Raw genomic sequence first — 22180 nt, forward strand, 5'->3', positions numbered from 1 at the left:
TTTAAAAACATATTTTGCATTTCTGTACTCGTGTTTCCTTAAGTAACATTCTGTGTGTACTATTCTGTTATTAAAAAATAAATCCCATTTATTTTGAAGTTGCTGATACACAGGCTTTTGCTTTTTCTGGTTTAAATCACTTCCTAAAATACGTGACCCTCACTTTGAAACCAATTACTGTTCTTGATATGCTCTTTATTTGAGGTATTTTGCTACTTGGTAGTTTTCAAAATTTCTCATGTCCTCTGATTTTTGTCAAATTGCTTTCATTAAAAAGAAAAAAGCTCTTCCAGTGAATTCAGACCTGCGGAGTGGTTACCTAGTAACAGCAGTTAGGGTCTGAGCTGGTGCTGAACAGCCATAAGAGAGAGAGAGAGAGAGAGAAAGGGAGAGAGACGGGCAGCGTCCAAGCCATTTCTATAACTCGAAGGCTGGCTCTCCTTCCACCAGGCAACGTGAGTGACGACTTCAAGGGCTTTTTCAGGTCTCCCAAACCTCTTCTTCACTGGTGGAAGCAGAACGCCTTCTGCTCTATTCTAGTTTTAGGGATCAGAGGTTTTCAAGGCTCTGTGGTGCCTCTGCTTCTTTCTTTGATTCTACCCACGTCTGAACCTTCTAGCAAAGGTTTTCTAATTTTTACTTCTTACTGCAGACACCATCCACCTGGTTTTCTTGGCCTGACATTTACCCAGTACCCTTTTGACTGTTTTCCATTTCTTTTATCATCTCCTCCTTGCAAGCGTGTTTGTCAGGAGATGGCTTGTTCGCTTCAGGTGCCCATCTGTCTTCTCGTTCCCCTGGTAGATGAGAAGAAGTTTTAAACAGGGGAGTGTGTCTTGTCATGCAGCATATGTAGAGAGCACTGAAAACCCCATATTTTTGTTTTCAAATCACATTTTCATTCTTATAATGAAAATAGGGAGGTGATATGTGCAATAGATAACAAAGACAGAGATAGTTTCATGATGATTAGATGTATAAAACTCTGTAGTTTTTAGCCATCATCACTCAGCAGGGTAAATCTCTTGTGGAGAAAATAGATCAATTACTTTACACATACTGAACCTACCATCTATCCAGGATGGAAGAGGGGATGCTTAAATCCTTATTACAGTTCGTTCCTCTGAATCACACGGCTGGACTCCTGATTCTAGGTCTGGGTGGGGATCTTGAGTCCCAGAAATCCCTCCCACTGGTGTGGTGGCTGTGGAGCCCACAGCAGCTACTGTTTGGGTGGCCCCTTCGTCTTCACCATCAATGAATTCCTGTAGGGATCCTGAGAACCCTGGAGTGTGATGACCAAACCTTTTCCAGTAGGCTTGCCAAGTTCTCTAAACAGGTAGCTCATATCAGCAATCAGGAATGGACGCAGTGTTTGTTAACTTAAAATATTCAGGGTGGTATCAAAGATTGGGTGTAGGTACTTTTGGTGGGATGAGAGAATGTAAACCAGTGTTTTAACATCTGAGGTTTCTGATTAAATACTCCTCGGGTTCACTGATGAATAGAGTATATATTACAAAACACAAAACCTCCTTTTTATCTGGCTATTGAAGTTCTTTAGAAAGACTGGTGTGCCCTTTAGCATGCATGGCTGATCTCAAGTTCATTTCTTTGTCTCGTTTATTTCCAGGGCGCTCGGGGCTTAGATGGAGAACCCGGACCACAAGGTCTCCCCGGTGCACCTGTGAGTAGTTTTCCTTTCATGGGATCCACTGATAGATATTTTCCACAATGATCAATGATAGATTTTTTTGCTATATGTATGTGTGTGTGTGCAAGTGTCTTTACGTGTGAATAAGGTGGAAAAATGGGCAATAGTTTCTATATTTATTTAAAATTTTAAAATTAAGACAAGCATCTCTTTTTTGTACAGAGAAATGTTCTTCTGACTTGTTATGGGTTTTGTTTTTTCTCATAAGTACAGTCAAATTGTTAAGTTTTTATGCTTTTTCTGCGTTTTCCTTTTGCTTTGGTTGCTAGGATGCATAGAGTCACAGAAACTCTCTCACTTGAAGTTCTTGGGTAGTTCTGTCATTTTTCTCTCCTGTGATTTCTGATCTCATTATCTGATCTTCTGACGGCCATGTGCACACGTGTCCTTATTGTGGACGGCCTCACACCTGTTTTGGAAGTAAATAAACCAAAGAGCTGTTCATTAATATCTCTCACACCACATTGAAAAGAAGAAAAGGTATAGTAAAGTAGAATTTCCAACTATCGAGGTCCAGTGGGAAGGACAGAGTGTAACTGAAGGATAACATTTTAAGATCAACCTCCAGAACGTGTGGTGGAGGTAGTGCACCGAGCGGGCCTGAGAGGAAGGAGGGCCTGCAAAGCCATGCTGGGGGGGAGGCGGGGCACAGGCGGGAAGAAGCCCTGTCGGGGTGATGGGGGTGTGTGCTGCCTTAGGGCCGGCACGGCCTGGGTGCAGAGCTCCTTTTGAGAAGATGAACTTGAATAGATAAGGTCGAAGCACATGATGGAGAGTGTGTGGTGCCAACCTGGGCGATCCGAAGTGATCCAGGAGGAACAGGAAGCCATTTGAGGTTTCAGAGCAGTTAAGCAATTCAACAAAAGCTATATTTTAGGAAGACACCTCTTCTCGTCTATTACCGCCTGTTCCGTATATCCACATTAGCTGGGTAATTGTGACGGAAATCATTATTATTGACTGGGGGAGTAAGTAATATGGAGAAAAGGTTGGCAACTCGTCCAAACCTCAACCCACCACGATAGTCAATGAGGCTAGAGGATGTGTAGATATAGTTACTGATGTCAAGGTTATCTGCAGTGCGGACCTTAATTTTATTATACTTATTCATCCAAAGAGCACAGAGCATTATGCCTTGACAATGAAATCAATAGACATGTACGTCTCAATTATCTTTATGGTAATATCAATTTTGAGGACAACATAATTTTTATAAAAAGATTTCTTGAGGCATCCATGATAGAGCAAAGCCATTGGGATGAAAGGGCAATAGTAAGGCAACGTAGACGGTGTTTTATAATTTCGAAAGTCTATCAAAAAGTTACTTTTGTTTACTTAAACGCAATTTTATTTTCATACAGGGTGATCAAGGGCGGCGAGGACCTCTAGGAGAAACAGGTCCCAAGGGAGACAGAGTGAGTTCGAATTCGCGTTCATCACTGCGAGCGTGCAGGTTGTGCTGGTCTCTTTGATGTGACCTAAGTACACGTGGTAATTGATTGTGTCTTGTCTGTCTTCTCCCTTCTACCCTGCAGGGGGCTCAAGGTTCTCGAGGAATTCCTGGTCTCCCTGGGTCCAAGGGCGACACGGTACGTGAGCTGTAGTCATCAAGCCCATTTTTCAAAGTGCTTATTTTAATAAAACTTTAGAAAGTGATGAAGGGAAGACGAATGTGTTTCTAAGAGACAGTGTGTTTCTTTGTGCGTCTTTAGGGCTTGCCAGGTGTGGACGGCCGGGACGGGATACCTGGAATGCCGGGAACAAAGGTAGCTGTGTGGTTTAGTCTAAAGGTGGTGGAGTCGTCCCTGCCCGGGGCCAGCCAAGCACAGGGTTTCCATTACTACGTCACTGGGACTTTTATGGAGCTGGTTTTGGCTTTTTTCCTCCTTCTAATTTTTTAATCAAGTGTCAGTTCAAGATACTTATTAGAAGTCAGAAAGAGAAAGACAAATACCATATGATGTCAATTACAAGTGGAATCTGAAACATGGCACAGATGAACCTATCTGCAAAACACAAAACAGACTCACAGACATAGAGAACAGACTTGTGGTTGCCAAGGGGGAGGAGTCTGGGGAGGGACAGACTGGGAGGTTGGGATCAGCAAATGCAAACTATTATATATAGGATGGATAAACAACAAGGTCCTACTGTACAGCACAAGGAACTATATCCAGTGTCCTGAGATAAACCATAATGGAAAAGAATAATGAAAAGAAGGTATCTGTGTGTATAGCTGAGTCACTTTGCTGTACAGCAGAAATTAACACCACATTCTAAATCAACCACACTTCAATAAAAAAAAATTATTAGAATAGAATGTTTGTTTGCTTGGTTTCAGAAAGTCAGTAAAATTTCCCCATTGATGAAAGTAGGCAGAAGGAAATTATGTATTTTGATTGCATTTCTGTCCTAAGTCCTATCCCATCTCCCCGCCCTGAACTGGGTCATGCTATAAAAGTGCAAGTAAGGTCAGCTGTGCGGATACTCCTTTTACTTAGAAGGTCTTGGTCTTTCCTTTTCTTAAAAGAAGGACAGCAGTTCATACAGATTCAACAAAAATTTTTTTCAGGGTGAACTAGGGAAACCTGGACCTCCTGGGGAAGCAGGGTTGCAGGGGTTACCTGTAAGTATTTGAGTATTTAAATGTTGATTGGTTTATATACATATTTTGAAGATATGCACTTGGGGGAGAAACATGTTTTGTATGTAATTTGATAAGTTCTGGAGAAGAAATGATGCTTTCATTTTATATTTTTACAGTTTTACATTGACATTTCTGTACTTTTTCTCTGAATAACTAGTTATTTCTCTGGTAACCACCCTGAGCTTTAACTTTATATTTTGCATCCCTCCTCTCTCTAGAGTTCACTAAACCTTCCTTATATCGTTTCACTAACCCTGAGCTGTGGTCCAGGCTTTATACTTCCTCCTACTTTTAACCAGTTCTGAAGCTCTTGTAACAGGATTGAGCCATAAGAGGTTGAGAGGATGTTCAGGGAACGATGTGAGATCATAAGATTTCATTGTTTGATCGTGTGCTATTTTGAATTATTCAAATTGGTGTTTTCCTGCATTAATGTGGCTGGAAGTTCACGTGGGTTATACCACGTGTATTCTTGGCCCTTTGGAGGCAAGTATTTCAAGTTAAAAGGGATACTTGGTAATGATGAGGGCTGCCCTCGGTTTATTATGATATCTGACACCTTAAAATAATCAGAGAAATCAGGCCTCCCAGTGGCACCAAATCTCAGACCCAGCATTCTCCTGCCATTCTCTTTTTCTACTTAAGGCTTAGAGTTTTTGATAGGTCCTTGCTTTGTATTCCACACATGAAATCATGCCAGGAAGAGCTCCTGTTGATCTGAAAATAGGATTCTAATTTGGAAGTTCGTCCTTGAAAAGTAACTTTAGTTTAGAGCTAGAATTTGCTGTAAGGGTATTCAGACATAACAAGCCAGTGACAGTAAAGTTGCCTTCTCCACTGTGGGTAGGTCTATAACTGTTCAAACTGGGGAACTAGGAAGAATCTCCCTCTAAAGCTTTGAGGTTGTCACGACGCCCCCAGCCCCTCGGCAGTACGCAGTGGGCTTGGCATCTCACGGATTCTCAGAGGAGGTGATTAAACCTAAGTTCTCTGTGCATGCTTTCAGGGTATACCTGGAATTCCTGGCGCAAAGGGTGTTGCCGGTGAAAAGGTAAAAACTTTGTAATTAATATTTTTCTCTATTTCTTTATTCTTTTACTAATATATTTTATTTATCATTTTATATATTTCCAACCTGCCTTTTATTTTATGTTTGACCTTAAGGAGAAATCAAAAAGGCCTTAAGGCTTCAGAAGCTAATCTCTTTCCCAGTTGCAGAAATAGTACTTTGACAAAGCGTTGCTGATCGGACTACCTTCTTGAAAGAGTCATCCTCTGCCAGTGTAAAACACAGAAAGTTTGCTTGCTCTTTACGATTTACTAGGAGGACGATATTAAGCCATAGAAAATGTCAGTGCATATTATTAAGATGATTTATCTTAAGCTAAAAGATATTAAGCATTTTGTTCACATAATGATCAGTTTTAAGTGCTTATATTCGAGCACTTAAGAACAACAGTTGAAAGAAAAAGTTAAAGGGATAAAATATAGCGTTACTTTAAATAAAATAGATCAACTGTGTATAACGTAGAAATTGATTACTGTTAGATTACACGGCTCCAGGCCTCCGATCGTAGTGGCTCACGGAGTCTTGCGCAGAGATGTGCCCTAGTAAGCAGACCATGAGCCACTGATGGTGGGGTGGGATCCCAGACACCTGCTTTCCCTGGAGCTTCCTGGCGCACTCCTTATTTCCTCATGTTGGCACGATCTTTTACAATTTTAATGGTGTCAACGTCAGGTATCAATAAAAAGGCTCCAAGAACTGTATTAGAGGTGGAAACGATGAAGAAAGACATATACAATTCATATTGTAAAGAAAGAAAAATCCTCTCGTATTCTTGTCTGTCTAAAGACCTTCATTTCTGGACATCTGACCTTCGCTTTTAAACATTTTTGACATCTATATTATGCCTCTGGAAGTGACAAAACAGCATCCTAACCTAAATCTAAAGGACTTGGATGTACCCACCAAGAAAGAGAGTTTACATCTCAATGTAAAATCAGGAAAGTAACGCTATTTAAGTGTAAGAAATACCCAGCCTGGGTAAGACAGGTTGATCATTATGCTTATTTACTGCCTGAATTACTCTAAATATTGTATTTTACCTTCAGGGTAACACAGGTGCTCCAGGGAAGCCCGGTCAACTGGGGAATTCAGGCAAACCGGTAAGTTGCCATAGGTTACCTTTTCATACCTTGTAACCTGTTGTAATCACTAAGCAAAGGATTAGGGAGTTTAACTTTTTCTTTACCTGCCTTCCTTATAACAGGGCCGCCAGGGGCCACCAGGAGAGGTGGGACCCCGAGGACCTCGGGGCCTCCCTGTGAGTATTCCTTTTCTGTGGACCCCTCCCAAAGTGCCTTCCCCAGGCTTTGCTGGGTCTTCCTTCCCGCCTCTCCCTCCCTCCCTCCCTCCCTCCCTTCCTTCCTTTATTCATTCATCCATTAACTCATCCAGGAATGCCTGCTGAGGTTTTAACATGTGATAATCCAGGTAAACAATGGAACAGGAATGCTACCTAGATATACAATATGCTTTTTTTCCCCTAGAAAGTAGAAACAAAAATGAAGTATTTAAAAAAAAAAGCATGCTGACCCTTTCTGCTCTCATCCCATGATGTAGGAAATATTTTAGTGTGATTAAAAAAAACAACCTTATTGAGGTATAATTCACATACTATATAATTCACCCATTTAAAGTATACAGTCCACTGGGTTTTAGTACATTTGCAGAATTGTGCAATCGTCACCACAGTCCACTTTAAAACATTTTCATCACCTCGAAAAGAAACTCTAGATCCACTTGCAATTCAACATTTCCCCGCCCCCACCCAGTCCTCTCAAACCTAGGAAACCACTCATCCACTTTCTATAGATTTGCCCATTCTGGAAATTTCATATAAATGGAATCATGCAGTATGTGGGGTTTTTAATGATTGGCTTCTCTCACTTAGCATAATGTTTCAAGGTTCTTCTATGCTGTACCATGTATCAGTACTTCATTCCTTTTTATTGCCAAATAGTATTCAATTGTATGGATGTACCACGTTTTATTCATCCATTCATGCATCGATGGGCATGGGGGCTGTTTCCACGTTTTGGCCATTATGATTAATGCTGCTGTGGACGTTTTTCTACAAGTTTTTGTGTTGACTTGTTTCATTTCACTTGAGTACATACCTACGAGGGGATCGTGTGATAACTCTATTTTAATCTTTTGAGAACCTGCCAGACTTCTTTTAGTGTGAATTTATAAATGTGTCTATTTTGCAGCAAATATAGCTATGTATATTTTCTCACTAGATACACTTTAACCCTTAGAGAGAAACTGATTTGGAAATGAAACATGATGCACTCAAACTTAACTTTAAAAAAATTCTCCCTGGTCTTGATTTTAAGTTCTTATCTTCAAAGCCTGCTGGGTAACACAAAGAACGCCAAGTGAGAACACAGAAACGTTCCCAAATATCATTGTTACTTTTTAAAGAGCGTCTCTTGAGTATGTTGAGTGAGGATTTTCACGCTTCGGAAAAGTGAAATATCCCAGGTGTCTCGCGATATGAGAGTGGAGTGTGGAGTTTTCCCACTTCTCACCGCTGTCCGTCAGCTGACCTGTACCAGGCGGTGTCCAATACTTTCCCTCGACTGACTGTCAGAGCAGTGAGGTCATAGCTAGATCCTATTTCTGAAGCAACAGAAAGACTGATCGGTGTGGAGGAAGGGCGCTGGAGCTTTGAGAAAATTGCCTATTTCATCTCGTACTCACGTTATAGAGCAGAAAGCAGTACAGTTGTAGGTCCCCCTGCTGATGGCAGGACCAGGCACAGAGCACAAGCCGAACGGGTGCAGTGGGCTCGGCCCATCCGCAGCTCAGGACTCGAGGCCGGCCTTCGGAAGCGATGGCGTTCGTTGGAGGCGGTGTTGACTTCGCTCACGGGAGGGCGGCGGATCCGAGGAAGTTACGCCTGCGCAGGGTTTTGGGCCTGATACCGGTTTTGCTTGTGAGTTTCTGTAAGCGTCCGCGTTCTTCCCACTGTTGCCGTCACCGAGGCTCAAAGCCTTGGTGTCTCTTCTCCATCACGTTCCTGCCCCCAGGTGGACCTGCTCATCCTACCACGTCCTCTCTAAAGCCTCCTGTCTGACTCTTCTTTCTAAGCCCACGTCCACCCCCTGGCTCAGGTGGTTCACTGCGGCTTGATGGTTGCAGTCATTTCCTCATTTGCCTTCCCTGCTCCCATCTTTCCTTCTGCTGCGGCTCGCAGCAGGGTACTCTTGGTATTCTGGCTGGGATAGCTCTCCGTTCTCCAGGACGCTTGCACACCGCAGGGTGTCCTGCATCCAGAACTCCAGCAGTGTCCCCGCAGTCCTGGTGACAAACGTAAATGCCTGGGGAACGGTAGGGCTCCAAGTCTGCACGTGCCTCCATACTGGTCTTTGCAAAGTACAGCATCCAGCATCATTTCTCGTCTTCATTTAAAAATCTTCAGTGGATTTCCACTGACAATAAAGGAAAGCCTGAAATCCTAAACTGTCTGTTTATCCCCTAGTTTTACTTCCCATTTCTGCCTTGCTAAGAGCCTGTGTTCCAGCCAAGCTAGACTTCATGCTAATTCCCAAACACTCTCTGCACTTCTCAGACTGCCTGTTTTCTTTGTGATGCCCTGCAGCTGAGATGGCTTTTTCCTCTATTTCTCTGACTGGACATCCCATGTGCCCTCCTAGATACAACTGAAGTGTTAATTCTGCAATGGAACCATCTCTGATGACGCCCTACCCCCCAGATAGAAGTGATCTCTCCTTATTCTGAACCTGTAACCCTTGGTCCCTTTTTGCCCTGTGGTGTGGAAACTGCAGGAAGTCAGGAACATGTCTGATCCACATTTGTGTTCCCTACATCTCTTTCCTCGGGGCCTGCCGTAAGGTCGTGCTCAATAAATACTCCTTGAAATGCATTGGATGGAGGTACAGTAAATCTTGCTCTGCTGCCTCTGTTCATAATTGACTTTTCACCTACTATAAATTTTTCAGAAGAGTATCACGTGTGGTTATAAATATTATAGTTCTGGATCAGAGTTTTTACACCAAATGTACTTACTGAAAGATACATTTGTTCTTTCATTTTTCATCATTAAATTCATTTTCTTGGTAAATTCACACATTGTCACCTATTCCCCACAAGTTTGATCAGTTCTTCCTGCAAATCTTAGATTGAGAAGCTGAGTAGAAGGAATGAAACCTATTTCTAATGTGTCCTGTGGAAGAATCAAGGTTAACTGTAGTCTGTCTTTGAAATTAAATTCTCCCCTTTCCTCACCATTGTTCCGTCAACTTTCGCCAACGCCACGGCAAAAAATATTGGCCTTTTGGCATCTCTAGGGATTACGTATGAGCACGTATCTTTACCACTTGGCTTGTGCTTCCGGCTTTCTCTGTCACATTCCCCTGTGTTTACACATGCATCTGGGTGACTCCTGGTTTAGAGCCAGCAGGTGGCTGGGGCCTCTGATTTGGTCCTACCGTGTAGTCGCTCCGGTCCGGCTTCCTCTTCCAGGCTTCCCAGAACTTGCCAGGGCTTTTGTTGAGTGGGTTGTGTTTGCTCTGCTCTCGTGATTTCGACTGGGATGAGTGCCACACCGATCTACCCCCAGTTTTCTGAAGACTATACACTCGTGGAATGTGGAAGCCTGTCTCCTCTCTCTTGAAGCCTTCTAACCTGACCCCATCACCAGCAGCTTCAGCACAGAGGTCCCACATGCTGTGCAGTTGAGTGACCTAAGCTACCTTCCTACCCCATCAGACTCTGGAATATTCTCCCAGTCAACACTTCGTGAAGCAGCTGTGATGGTTATAGTGTAAACAGATTGTCATCTGCTTCTGTGTGAGGGGATATTTAAACCTACACTGGAGAGAAATACAAAGTACACAATGTTGTAAAATTGAATGAATCTTAAAAAATATTTCTGTGGCAAGCCTAAGAATCATCCCTATAGTAGGACTAATGTGATCTGCCAACGTTAATATGAAAATGGGTTTGTAAAAGCAGCAATCTTTAGCAATCATAACTCATCTTCTGGGTTGAACATCCTTTTTGCCAGAAAGAGGAATTTAGTGTATACTGCAGACTGAGTAGAGTGATTTATAATTTCCCAGTTCTGAAACTGGCAAGGTACTAAGGATAATGTTTGTTCTTCAGCTAGTTAGCACTTGGGGTTATCAGGCAAATACAACCACCGCCACAATCTAGAGCACAGTGGAGTAAAGTCCATTTTTTTGGTAAAATAAGTATGATAAAATGCATTTTTCGGTGGTATTTTAGAAGTCTAATAGTTCCATTTTGAAAGGGAGACTTCCATATTGAAGTATTTGTATTTATTAAAATGAGTTTTACAAAATAGCTGCTAGGATTTCTTTATAAAAAAGGCGCCTTCTTAGTGATCTGACAGAAATTCGAGAAGTGAGGACTAAAGACTTGTTTTTTCCAAGCATAACTCATGCTTTTAAAGAAATTTGGAAGATTTGAAGTGAAAAGAACATTTAGTGGAACATTTGATTGAAAACCATCATTTTGACTGATGTCTTTATTCCTTGGATAAACATAATAACTAGCACGTCTGCAGTGCTTACTATGAGCTGGACGTTGTTCTAAGTACTTCATGTATCTATTCAATCCTCCCCAAAGCCCATTTTACAGATGAGGAGACGGAGGCACACAGGGGTTGAGTTGCCTGCCTGGAGTCAGCTGGTGCCTGGCGGAGCCAAACTTCAGACCTGGCCTTGGGGCTTAGTGTCCAGGTCCCCATCTCCGCCCTCTAATGCCTCCAACGTCAAGGTTCCGCTGCAAGTTTTTTTTTTTTTTTTTTTTTTTTTTTTTTTTTTTTTGCGGTACGCGGGCCTCTCACTGCTGTGGCCTCTCCCGTTGCGGAGCACAGGCTCCGGACGCGCAGGCTCAGCGGCACGTGGGAGCTTCCCGGACCGGGGCACGGACCCGCCTCCCCTGCATCGGCAGGCGGACTCTCCACCACTGCGCCACCAGGGAAGCCCCGCTGCGTGTTTTTATTTGAAGTTAGCCTGGCAAGTTCTAACGGCACAGAACACATTTAGCAAATCTTAGTATTTATGGAGCTTTCGCAGTGAGCATTTAACAGGAATCTAAGTCAAGCTGGTGAAGACAAACGAACAGAGCGCAAGCCCCAGTAATTTCTTGGGTCTTACCCCAGACCTACAGAATCAGGACCTGGGGGAGAGGGGTGGAATGTGGAGGGGAGAGGGGAGGTGGGGTGGTGAAGACACCAGTGAAATATATTTCTAAAACCTCCTCAGGGGATTCTGATGCACAGCCAGGGTTCGGAATCATTGGTAGAGGGTCTGCATCCTTTCTTTTCTTTAAGCCTTGATTGGCTTCTTAGATAGAGAAGAATTGGAAGATGTGTCTTAACACGTTGGAGATAAATATGGTGGCACAGAGCACCCAAGAGAAAAACAGAGCATTTTCTTATGGTCTTCGCATTTTCAGTGGTAGGATGTTGCCTTTTTCTCTGGTTCCTTCCAATTCTCTTGTTAAAACCCATAACTTCTGTCAAGAGGTTTGTAAATATCAGCCACGGGACAGAAGAGCCATTTCCCCACCAGCCTCCCTGGCCCACATCTGAGAATGTGGTTTCACCGTAGCTGTTGAAACAGAAGAAATTTATCATTTTTTTAGCACTCTTGTTGTTACCAGGTTAGGGTGAATTGCTCCCTGCAGGATGTATTTAGTTTAACCTGTGTTCTTTTTAGAGATTACTATTTATATCTCAATTTCTCATGTTCATCTTAGTTACAGGTGAAATTAAAGAACTCACAGGAAGAATATGCATGTTTTTAGAACACATAGAAATCATAAGAATGGCCATGAGAAAATCTTGCCCTTTCTTTTTTTTTTTTTTGGTAGCTGTTTGGTCCTCGTGAAAATAAACATTACCTTTTCGCACAGTGGGATGATTTCTATGGAAATACCTAAGTTCAGAATAGCCAAGGATTTATAAGCTAGACGTGAAATGAAAATGAGGACCCACACGCTGTCTATTTGTGCAGGGACAGAAAAGTGAATGCCCGTAATTTCACCCATCCCTCCCCTGGTCCTACATGTGTTGCCCTGTCATGGCTATAGGTCAGCAGAGCAGGCTGCGTAGACTGGGTTCTGAGCCGTTCGTAGGTATTACCAAGGGCTGCCGGGGCTTGGAAAAGACTTCTGAACTGAATAATGAGAGCTCATGAAAGACAGAGAAAATAAGATTCCAGCAGAGAAAATCTTCGTCTTTGACTGAAAAGATAATTAATCTCTCCAAAAGTAAATGAAAGGTTATGGAGTCCTTTATTTTCATTTAGCCTTTTGGTTTGTGGAAGAGGAAAAGAGTATATTAATCATCTTTGTTTTGGATAAGATGGCATAATGGTTCATTTATTTAGACATGAATACTTGAGGTTGTGTCGAGAACTTTGCTTGCCCTTTCTGACACGATTAATTATGTTTCTCACCAATGACTGTTAATCGTTCTGTGAATTAAAGTCATTTTATCTCAATGACATTTAGGATCTCAATCAGGATGCAGTTCAGAAATAATTTGAAAATGCCAGCAGAGCAGATGTACTGAAGAAAATCTATCTTGAGCTTGGAAGTACTGGGTCATATTAATGGAGTGAAACCCCATCTTTATGTGTAGAGACACATAGAAGAATCTATCGTAAGGGCTGGTTTTCACCGGACTTATCAACATATCCTTCTAACATCCGTCCGCATGGGGCACTGCTTCTGGCTTCCAAGCTGCTCACAAGCGTTACGTACCAATGTATTATTCAAACTCATGCATTAGACAGAACATTTATATAAAAGTTTTCGAAAAGCATTTACGAGTATTTTGTTTAAATCACCTGTAAGTCATGTGAAATTATAGCTAGAGACTTGTAATTTGGTATACAATTCTCAGTCCTCTAGAGCAACTGAAAATGCAGAAGGTTTATAGATCTTGACATTTTGTTCTTTTTATAGGTGAATGAATAACATATGGGTCAGATCAGGATAATCTTATCAGAAGCACTTATAAATATTAAACATTAATATGAAGTTGTCATGTCATTTTAAAGAAAAACAAACTCAAAAGACCGCCTTCATTTTGTGTACACCATCCAGGAAATGTGATTATTTATCCAGCAACCTCAGTGTTCAGCTTAGTGGAACTTGAGTTAGAAATGAAACAAGCTTTTGTCAGACTGCATTAAAGTGTATGAAGTTCTCAGAGAAAGAAATTGAAGAGTTCGTGGTGTTTCCTTTTCTCAAAGGGCTTCCAGTTTCAAATAAATTGATATTGGCTCACAAAATGAAATGAGAGTGTTGCTTTTGGTGTATCTACGTTATAAATGGTACTTTCTAAAGTCTATTTAATCTTTCAAGACATGTTTAGAATGAGTAGAACAAAGGCTTTTTCAGAAACTTTATACATTTCTACTATTTATGTCTTTTTGAAGTTACAGTAGTAATTTGAAGGCGAACATCTCTGTCCTGTGTCTTTTTCACTCTTTCGAGGTTCAAGATCACTTGCCAGATGCTGCTTTAAAATGTACTGTAGACCTGAAATTTACTCTGTGTTTTACACATTTATGTGGAATTCAAAATTTGACTATACCTATACCTCAAGAACATGTAGTCTAAATGAGAGGATAAAGCATGTACGCAAATCACCATAATCTAATCTGGATGGTGAAGTAGATGCTGAAAATTCCTAATTGCCATTTCTTGTAGATGTATCAGGTATCATGTCCATCGAACAGTCTGTATTCACAACGAACAGCGTTAGGACTGTTAGACCTCAGGATGAACACTGACGAGACTGCAGGCATTTAATATAAAGGTCTCTGCCTTCAGTTGAAGATGGGGAGAATACTTTGGTGACCTTTATATTTAAACAAAAACCTAGGTAGCATGTTACTTCATTGAAATAGTGATTAAACATTTGCATTTCGGCAGACTGTCTGGTTGACCATCATGTTTGTGTGTTTCTAGGGCAGTAGAGGTGAAGAAGGACCAGTAGGACCCCCAGGACTACCAGGTAAACTGGTAAGTAATAGTTCTGGTCCCGCAGTTTATTTGCTTCATACAAAGCACAATACGTTTTTTAAAAGCAGCAAGGAGAGAAAAATAATTTACAAAGGGTAATTGCATCATCCTTACTTGATTTCTATTCCTATGTGAATGTGTGAAAATGTAAATGAGGAATTTCCAATTAAATCTAGGAGACCCTTAAAGGGTATTTTAATCAGTGTGGCTTGTAGCATTTATTTGAAAACTGGGAGAGATACAAAGTGCTACATTTGGCTCCTGGTTGTTCTTGGACTTGGAGAGCAAGTGCGTGAATGCCGCCCTTTTACTTCTGCAGCCGTGCTTGTTTACACAGCCAGCGAGGCGGGGACTCAGCTCAAAGAGCCCACTGTTGGGAAGGGGTGCTAGCCCTGGAACTGGGGACCTCAGAGGTGGGATGGAGTCCGGGGTGCGGGGGGGGACTGGCTCTCTTCTCCTGGGAGTTGGGAGAGTGACAAATTTGAGAAGCAGAGTTAAACCAACACAGCACATTTATTCTAGACAGGAGTCCACACACCCAAGGTTGTGTCTGGCTTATGTGCTTTCAGTGTTGCGGTAGCAGTGGTTCTGGGGACTCTGTGTTTGTCTTTCAGGGTTCTCTCGGCAGACCTGGCTTCCCCGGCTTGCCTGGCCCCCCTGGACTTCCTGGAATGAAAGGTGACAGGGTAAGATACCTAGCTGTCCAGAAAGTTCCTTATTTGGAAGGGTGATTTCTACTATGTTGAGAAACGAAGGTCGCTTTTGGCCCAATGGAGGATTTTTCTAGAAATGACCATAGAGAGCTATCAAGAAAGATATCTTAAATTACTGAGAGTTGAGATTAAGAAACAACAAAAAAAATCTATTAATATAGTAATTTATCAGAAGGGAAAAATAAAAGCTGAGTAAAGTAAACATTTCAGCTGTAATCACACATCCTATTTAGTTCTAAACTTCCAGTCCTACTAGTTACATTTTACATGGATGTGATCAGAGGACACTTCAGGTTGCCAGTGACTTTTTTGGACAACTGTCAGTTTCTCCAGGTCTGACCTGACTCTTTCTAGGTGGTGAGGTGATGAGGATTATTCATACTTGTTCCTATTCATCAGCCCAATAAGGGGAGTTGGTTCGTTTTGAGATTATATAGTTAAAAACCTCAAAACACTGAAAAGGTATATTTTATTCATTACAGGGCGTAGTTGGTGAACCTGGTCCAAAGGGTGAACAGGTAGGTGCCATGTGTGAAATGCAGCGCTTAATGTGCATTAATGTGCCTTACCAGCAGGGGGCACTGGCTGACCTGCGGTGTGGGTAAAATGTGGACGCTTAATGTACTTCACAGTGAGTGAAACGCACGGTTTAATTTGGTCTGTAGCCTTATCTACCATTTTAATAAGCCGGAGCGAATGATGGCTCTGCCTTCAAGAATACACATTGTCCTTCCTTTGAAAAGAATGGCCCTGTCTCTCTTACGCAACAGATTGGTTTACTCCAGTCTGATGAGGCCTTCCATAGCCGCATCATAATGTTTTGTTTTTTCTTTACCAAGACCTTAGCAAATAAACGATGCATGTGAATTAGAGTTAGTCCTTGCCCTGGTGTTTTTTTTTTGTTTGTTTGTTTGCTTTTTTTCTCAACTCTAAGAACCCTTTTTAAATATTACCTAATTATAAAATTGGTGGATATAGTCATTAATCCTTACCTTTAGCAGAAACTCAGCTTCACCTTCTGGCTTTTCTCTGGGCTGTTTTCTGGGTTGGACAAGCCCCTGACAGCTAGATAGGAAAACCACTGAGATCATTTCATATTTCTGCATGATCTTGGGGGCACTGCAGGGACTTTTGAATACTTCTCAATGTTGACTGGTTAAAATTGAGCCAAGGAACTAAGAACTTAAAAATGTGACTTTTAACTTTTAGGGTGCCTCTGGTGAAGAGGGAGAACTGGGAGGAAGGGGTGAACTGGTAAGACCCTTTTTTTTTCTGGTTATTGATGGAAACTCACTGATTTGGGACTGTATTAGAAACATATGTACTTTTTCTTTTCTCTGACCTTGCTATCCTTGCTGACTTCTTTAAAGGTAATATGTTTCTTACATAAGCTAAAAAACAACCCCCGAGAATCGCACCCAAGATCAAGTAAAGTGGAGGGGAAACACGGCAACATCGATAGACGTGGCCTTACGTGTTGGGAGGACAAAGCGTTCCCTATGGCGGGCATGTTTTCTTGTGGTTTTCCATGTAGACATTCAAGGTGATTCTTACGTGGCTGTAGACAAGTCTATGAATAGTGCCCATCACTGAAACAAAATTAAAGCTTTATTATAGTTGGTATTATAGATTATTGTAGTTAGAGAATTGAGGCTCCCAAGTTTGACCGTGGGTATTCTCCACGGCCTTTTGGAGTCTAAGACCCTCCAAAGAAGTGATTCCAGGTCCAGGGGAGCCTTCTGCTAGATCTCCAGGAAGGCAGGGAGCAGAGCAAGTCATCACCTCCACAGCACTGCTAGGTCTGCTGGGGCATCCTTTATGGTTATGACACAATGTAAGAGGACCTTGTGTGGAAACGTATGCTTGGTCCTTTGGGGGGTGTGTGCATGACAGAATTCTCAGAAGATAGTCTCAGAGAGCTTTCAGTACAGGAGAAAATGCTGATAGTGTTTTATTCAGAGTTTTAGGATTTCAGTTAACATCTGAATGAGGCAAATCTTCCTAACTATTAAGTAAATTAGAAAAAGGGGGATTTCAATTTTATTTTCTGTTGAAACTGTTCATTTTATAAGCTAAGAGGATGTTTTATTCTTTAATTTATTTATTTTAAAATTTTTTTTTATTTATTTTTGGCCACACTGTGCAGCTTGTGGGATCTTAGCTCCCCTACAAGGGATCGAACCCGTGCCCCCTGCATTGGAAGCGTGGAGTCTTAACCACTGGACCTCCAGGGAGGTCCTTAAGGGGATGTTTTAAGTCGTCCTGTTTTGTAGTGGACATGCATTGACGTGCTAAGATGAGCCGAATTCATACCTAGAACTAGTGGTGGGAGATAGTCAGGGTTTTTTTTTAAGCATAAGAGCATGCATATTTGGTTTGATAGACTTTTGGGGTTGAGTTTAAAAATATTGTTAGGGTTACAGAAATGAAGTCATCTGGTTTAAATGTCTATTATGTTTTATAACAGCATGCTAGCTTAATGTCTTTTGACTTGCACATTTCAGTTCTCCACACCTAGCATTTTAAATCTGAATGCAGCCTTGGAGAGCTGTGGTTCAACCCTATTATTTAACAGACAAGTTAGCCAAAGGCTGGGAGGGGACCAGAATCCAAATTGTGAATCTAATTTTTTTCTGTGGTGTCATGGTTCTGTTCATGGTTTTCTATTGAGTTTGGCAGCATGATAAGCTTTTTAGAGTTTTTAGTAAACATTGTTCTAACATAATTTTGTTTTATTGATTTAGGGAGATATAGGATTACCTGGCCCAAAGGGATCTGTAAGTATAACGAACAGTAATGGTATAAAAAATAAAAATATCAATAAAGCTATAGAAAATGCAATGCTCTGCTTTATGAAAGCATTCTAGAAAATTCAATTCTAAAAGGATTTACCTTTAAGGAAATTAACACCTACATTTATTCTCTGAGTAGTGGATTAGTCCAAAGAAAAAACCTCACAACAGTGTAAATGGATCTGCCTTTCGACCTAATCAGTCTAAGGGAAGTTTTTTTTTTTCATATTAAAGTGGCTCACTGAATATACGTCATAATTTCTTCCACAAATGGTTTATTTTATAAGAACCGACCTGTGCTTTGCAGTGACAAGAACATAAGTGAATTTCATCGTCAGTCATAGCATTGCAAATATTTCAGCAATTTTCTTAATCTTCTGTGTGTTCTCATTGGGGAAGTAAGATATAGGCACGATACCTAAGAAAATACAGATAATTATTAGAGCGAGAAAATAACCATCTCATTCAATCTATCATTTTACAGAAACGAAACTGATGTCCTTAGAGATTAGATGTATTCAGAATTATAGAAACAATTAATAGCAAATCTAGAATGGCTTGCTAATTTGAAAGGAACACACGTCTAATAAAATAAGAAATTTAGGATAATACAAGCAGAAAGGAGGAAGCTCAGACTTCAATCTCAAGTGCATCTATCACCAGTTTCCATGAATCTCCAAGTCTTCTTGTTTCTGGAATCCCCGCCCCTGACTTCTCTCTGTCCTGGTCCAATGTGTTATCCTCGTGACAGCCAATGTCATCTAGATGAGAAGATAAAGCCTACTATCTATTCCTCCTCTGCTTAAAACCCTTGAAGAATAACATTTTGTAGAATAATTCAGACTCTTAGCAAATGTATACAGAGCCTTCGATGAGCCTCACCAGCCTCATCTCCGACCTCTCTGGAACGTCATCTGTCTGTGGTTCTTTTTGCTTGGCGCGTGCTGTTCAATGCCTTGTGCACTTCTTCTAGTCCTGGACACTCTTTCTCTTTCCTTAGAATAGCACCTCCTACCTAAGCTTTTAGCCCCATCCTCAGCTCAGCTTTCTCCGGGAGGACCCACCCAGCCTTGGTTACAGTGCCCTGCCCTGGGCTCTTCACACAGCACTGAGATGGAAATTGTTACATTATATTATCTTACCTGTTTACATACTGCCTCTAAACACCATGTGACAGTCTCAAGCTTCAAATAACATCTTTATGCCTAAGAATCTTTGACAGAAATCGTTTAGGATTGAGAACAATGTAAAGAGTAAACCTTGATAGAATTCGGTAATGGAAATCCTCCTTCACTGTCTAGAAATAATCAGTAATGTTCAAAGGTGAGAATTCAAGTTATAAAAGAAAAAAGTAGATGAACAATGCAGGTGTGAAAATGAGTTAATTTCATTTAAATTTGGATATAATACGAGGAATTAGCTCTTGATTCATCACCTCCCTTCCTACCCCTGTCTTTCCTGACATTACCCAAGTAATACAGATGAAATTGAAGTGCAGCGTCCCAGAATCAGGGGACAGAGTTACTAACAGAAAAGCTTTTCCTTTTCTCAGTGATTTCAGCAAGACAAAGCTGGTAAGTGGGTGAGGTCTGCACGCTGGTCTCTACATCAGCGTATCCCTCCCCAAGTGAGGAATTCTTTCCCAAAGACCCAGGGCCCTTGTGACGTCCTGGTCATGTTGGCCCTTGATCTCTTCATCGAAAATGCCCTGCTCCTTGTTCTAGCAACATTCAGATGTTGCCAGCGAGGTAATACACTCCGATTCGGCCTCCTTTGTCTTCCACCAGCTCTTTAGTGCATTCTGAATTCGTTTTGGCTCCTCCTCTGGGTATTTTTAGAAGTTGCTCTGGTCTTGCATACCAGTCACCCGACAGTGCCCCAACCTTCGTTCCATAACACGTGCTTAGCTTTCCCCCTTGACCCTGACTCTGGAAATCTTTTAAGCCATAATTTCTTCATAGAGGCGATTTTGACAGGTTGACTAAGATGAGTATCAATTTTTTTGTGTATAAAGCACACTCCGTGAGCTTTCTTTAGATGTGTCTAGCGAAAGCCTTGCTTCATCACCTTCATTTCTTCAGTTTAAAACAGTTGAGCTTTTGAACAAGTTGGCTTTTCCTAGACAAATGTTGCATATGAAGAAGAGGCAGACTTGAGCTGCCTTATGAACATTCAGATCTTGAGCAGTGGTGTTCCCTCAGTGTCTCCTGTGCATTTACCTTCTCGTGTTTACTCTGAAAACAGCAGCCCGCTGAAACTGCTTTGCCACAAATTCCACCAGAGGTCGTTTAAGAAAAAGTGAATTAATTTAGTCTCTCTTTATAGCAGTTTTTGTAGATGAGGACTTTCAAGATGCTTTTAGTGGTCTGCTTTCAGAAGAAAAATTTAATTGGTATATGCTTTTGTGCCAAGGAAATAATTGGTTTATTTTTAACATCTTTAATGTTTAGATTTTTAACTTCCTCAATACTTAGATAAACTATGGACTCACTCTTCTTGTTCTGGCATTTTAAATGCATTGATTTAGTTTTCTGTTAGTATTTTGTAATTCCTGGATACATCTGGCTTCTTCAAACTCTCCAAAGAATGTTATAAAGGCTAAATAACTTATGTTCTTGGAAATATCTTTATTTTATGCTTTCTATTTTGGTGATATAGAAGGTGACGTGTCTTGTGAACTCAGTGGCCAGAAAAAGTTAACACGTTTTATTAAAAATTAACGTGCTCTTAGAAGTGACTTAAAGTGTGAAGAATGTGGTTTTAAAATATATTCTTCCCATTAACATTTTGAAATAATAACTACACCCCAAAGAAAGATCTTTAAAACGTTTACTTGAACTGGAATTCTAAGAGATTGGAGAGCTGCTGTGTGGCATTACGTGTGTTTACCTTGAGGCTTTGTAAGCTCTGAGCAAACACGGCTTGGGAGACGGAACGTAAGTAAACCCACAATTTCATGGCAGCGCTTGTATTAACATGAAGCAGACGCATTCCTTGTGTCTAGCCTGGACTAACAGTGTGCCCTTGTGTTCCAGGCAGGTAGCCCCGGGGAGCCTGGCTTGAGGGGACCGGAAGGAAGCCGGGGGCTTCCTGGGGTGGAAGGACCACAAGGACCCCCTGGCCCGCGAGGCGTGCAGGGAGAACAGGGCGCCACCGGCCTGCCTGGGATCCAGGGCCCTCCCGTGAGTGCTGGGCAGCCCCTGGGGTTTCCCTTTGGAGACTCCATCCCACGGCAGGGAGCGCGGGGGTAGGGCCAGACCTCAGCTCCTCAGCAGCACGGGGCCAGCTCTTCTGGTTCCAGCCACCTGTTTCCTTGCCCAGCCTGTCGGTTTACCATTGAACAATGTCCTCTTTGTGGTTCTGTGTACAAACTGGCTTTTGTCTTTTCTGTCCCAGGGCAGAGCACCCACCGATCAGCACATCAAGCAGGTTTGCATGAGAGTCATTCGAGGTAAATACATCATCGCCGCTTGACTTTTTGTGTGCTTTAAAGGCGGGGGGTTTTGAATACTAGTAATTTCACGTCTGTTCTATACAATTTGTCTCCATGTGCAATAGCTTATAGCCTCAAGGAAAAATAGTACCTTTCTGGGCTCGCCAGGATTTTTTTTTTTTTTTTTGCCAGTGTGGTTAATTTACAAGAAAGCACGCACACACACACACACACACACACACACACACACACACAGAGAGATACAGACACATTTTTCCCCCCTTTGGAACACAAATTCTCAGGCTCTTTCCCCTCTTACTATCCTACCACTTGGTGTGTACCTGGCACTGACCTAGGCTCTCTCTATAGATTATATGAGAAGTAACTGGCAGACTTCTGCCCATAAGAAGCCTGTGGTGATTGCTGTTTATTATTTGATTCTGGTTGGGACCAATTCTCTCATGAAGAAACACTCATCTTTTGTGTGTTCAGGAGATAGTATAATTTGTCTAGTAGAATCACAGAGTTTTTCAGAATGAAATGGTCCCCTCTATATTTGAAAACCAATATCACAGACATCTTATCTTGAAAGGATATTTCCAGTTTAAACATTAAGTGTTGAGAAAATTATGACTTTATGTTAACTCTCACTTAAATAAGGCCAACTTAGGATACCTGCATTTGAACAATTTAAAAATCTTGTTGAGAAATGTGTTTCCAATTCATTTTCTCCTTCACACCCTAAATTAAAAAAAAAATTACACTAAAATATTTCCCCTATTTTA

The 22180-nt window shown here is 41.5% G+C and overlaps 1 protein-coding gene across 1 annotated transcript in view; it reads left to right on the forward strand.

The window, feature by feature from the left end:
• The window catches only part of COL9A1 (collagen type IX alpha 1 chain), a gene marked incomplete at both ends in the record, with an annotated part of 83318 nt that overhangs the window by 45369 nt on the left and 15769 nt on the right, over positions 1-22180 (forward strand). The window contains 15 exons of the mRNA XM_082855960.1: positions 1634-1687; positions 3076-3129; positions 3250-3303; positions 3427-3480; positions 4287-4340; positions 5368-5412; positions 6477-6530; positions 6635-6688; positions 14404-14457; positions 15072-15143; positions 15653-15688; positions 16380-16424; positions 17915-17947; positions 20998-21144; positions 21359-21413. Coding sequence (XP_082712086.1) covers positions 1634-1687; positions 3076-3129; positions 3250-3303; positions 3427-3480; positions 4287-4340; positions 5368-5412; positions 6477-6530; positions 6635-6688; positions 14404-14457; positions 15072-15143; positions 15653-15688; positions 16380-16424; positions 17915-17947; positions 20998-21144; positions 21359-21413 — 865 coding nt within the window. The remainder of the gene's footprint in view (positions 1-1633; positions 1688-3075; positions 3130-3249; positions 3304-3426; positions 3481-4286; positions 4341-5367; positions 5413-6476; positions 6531-6634; positions 6689-14403; positions 14458-15071; positions 15144-15652; positions 15689-16379; positions 16425-17914; positions 17948-20997; positions 21145-21358; positions 21414-22180) is intronic.

This window comes from Leucopleurus acutus, assembly GCF_964270905.1.
Source record: "Leucopleurus acutus genome assembly, chromosome: 15".
NCBI lineage: Eukaryota > Metazoa > Chordata > Mammalia > Artiodactyla > Delphinidae > Leucopleurus > Leucopleurus acutus.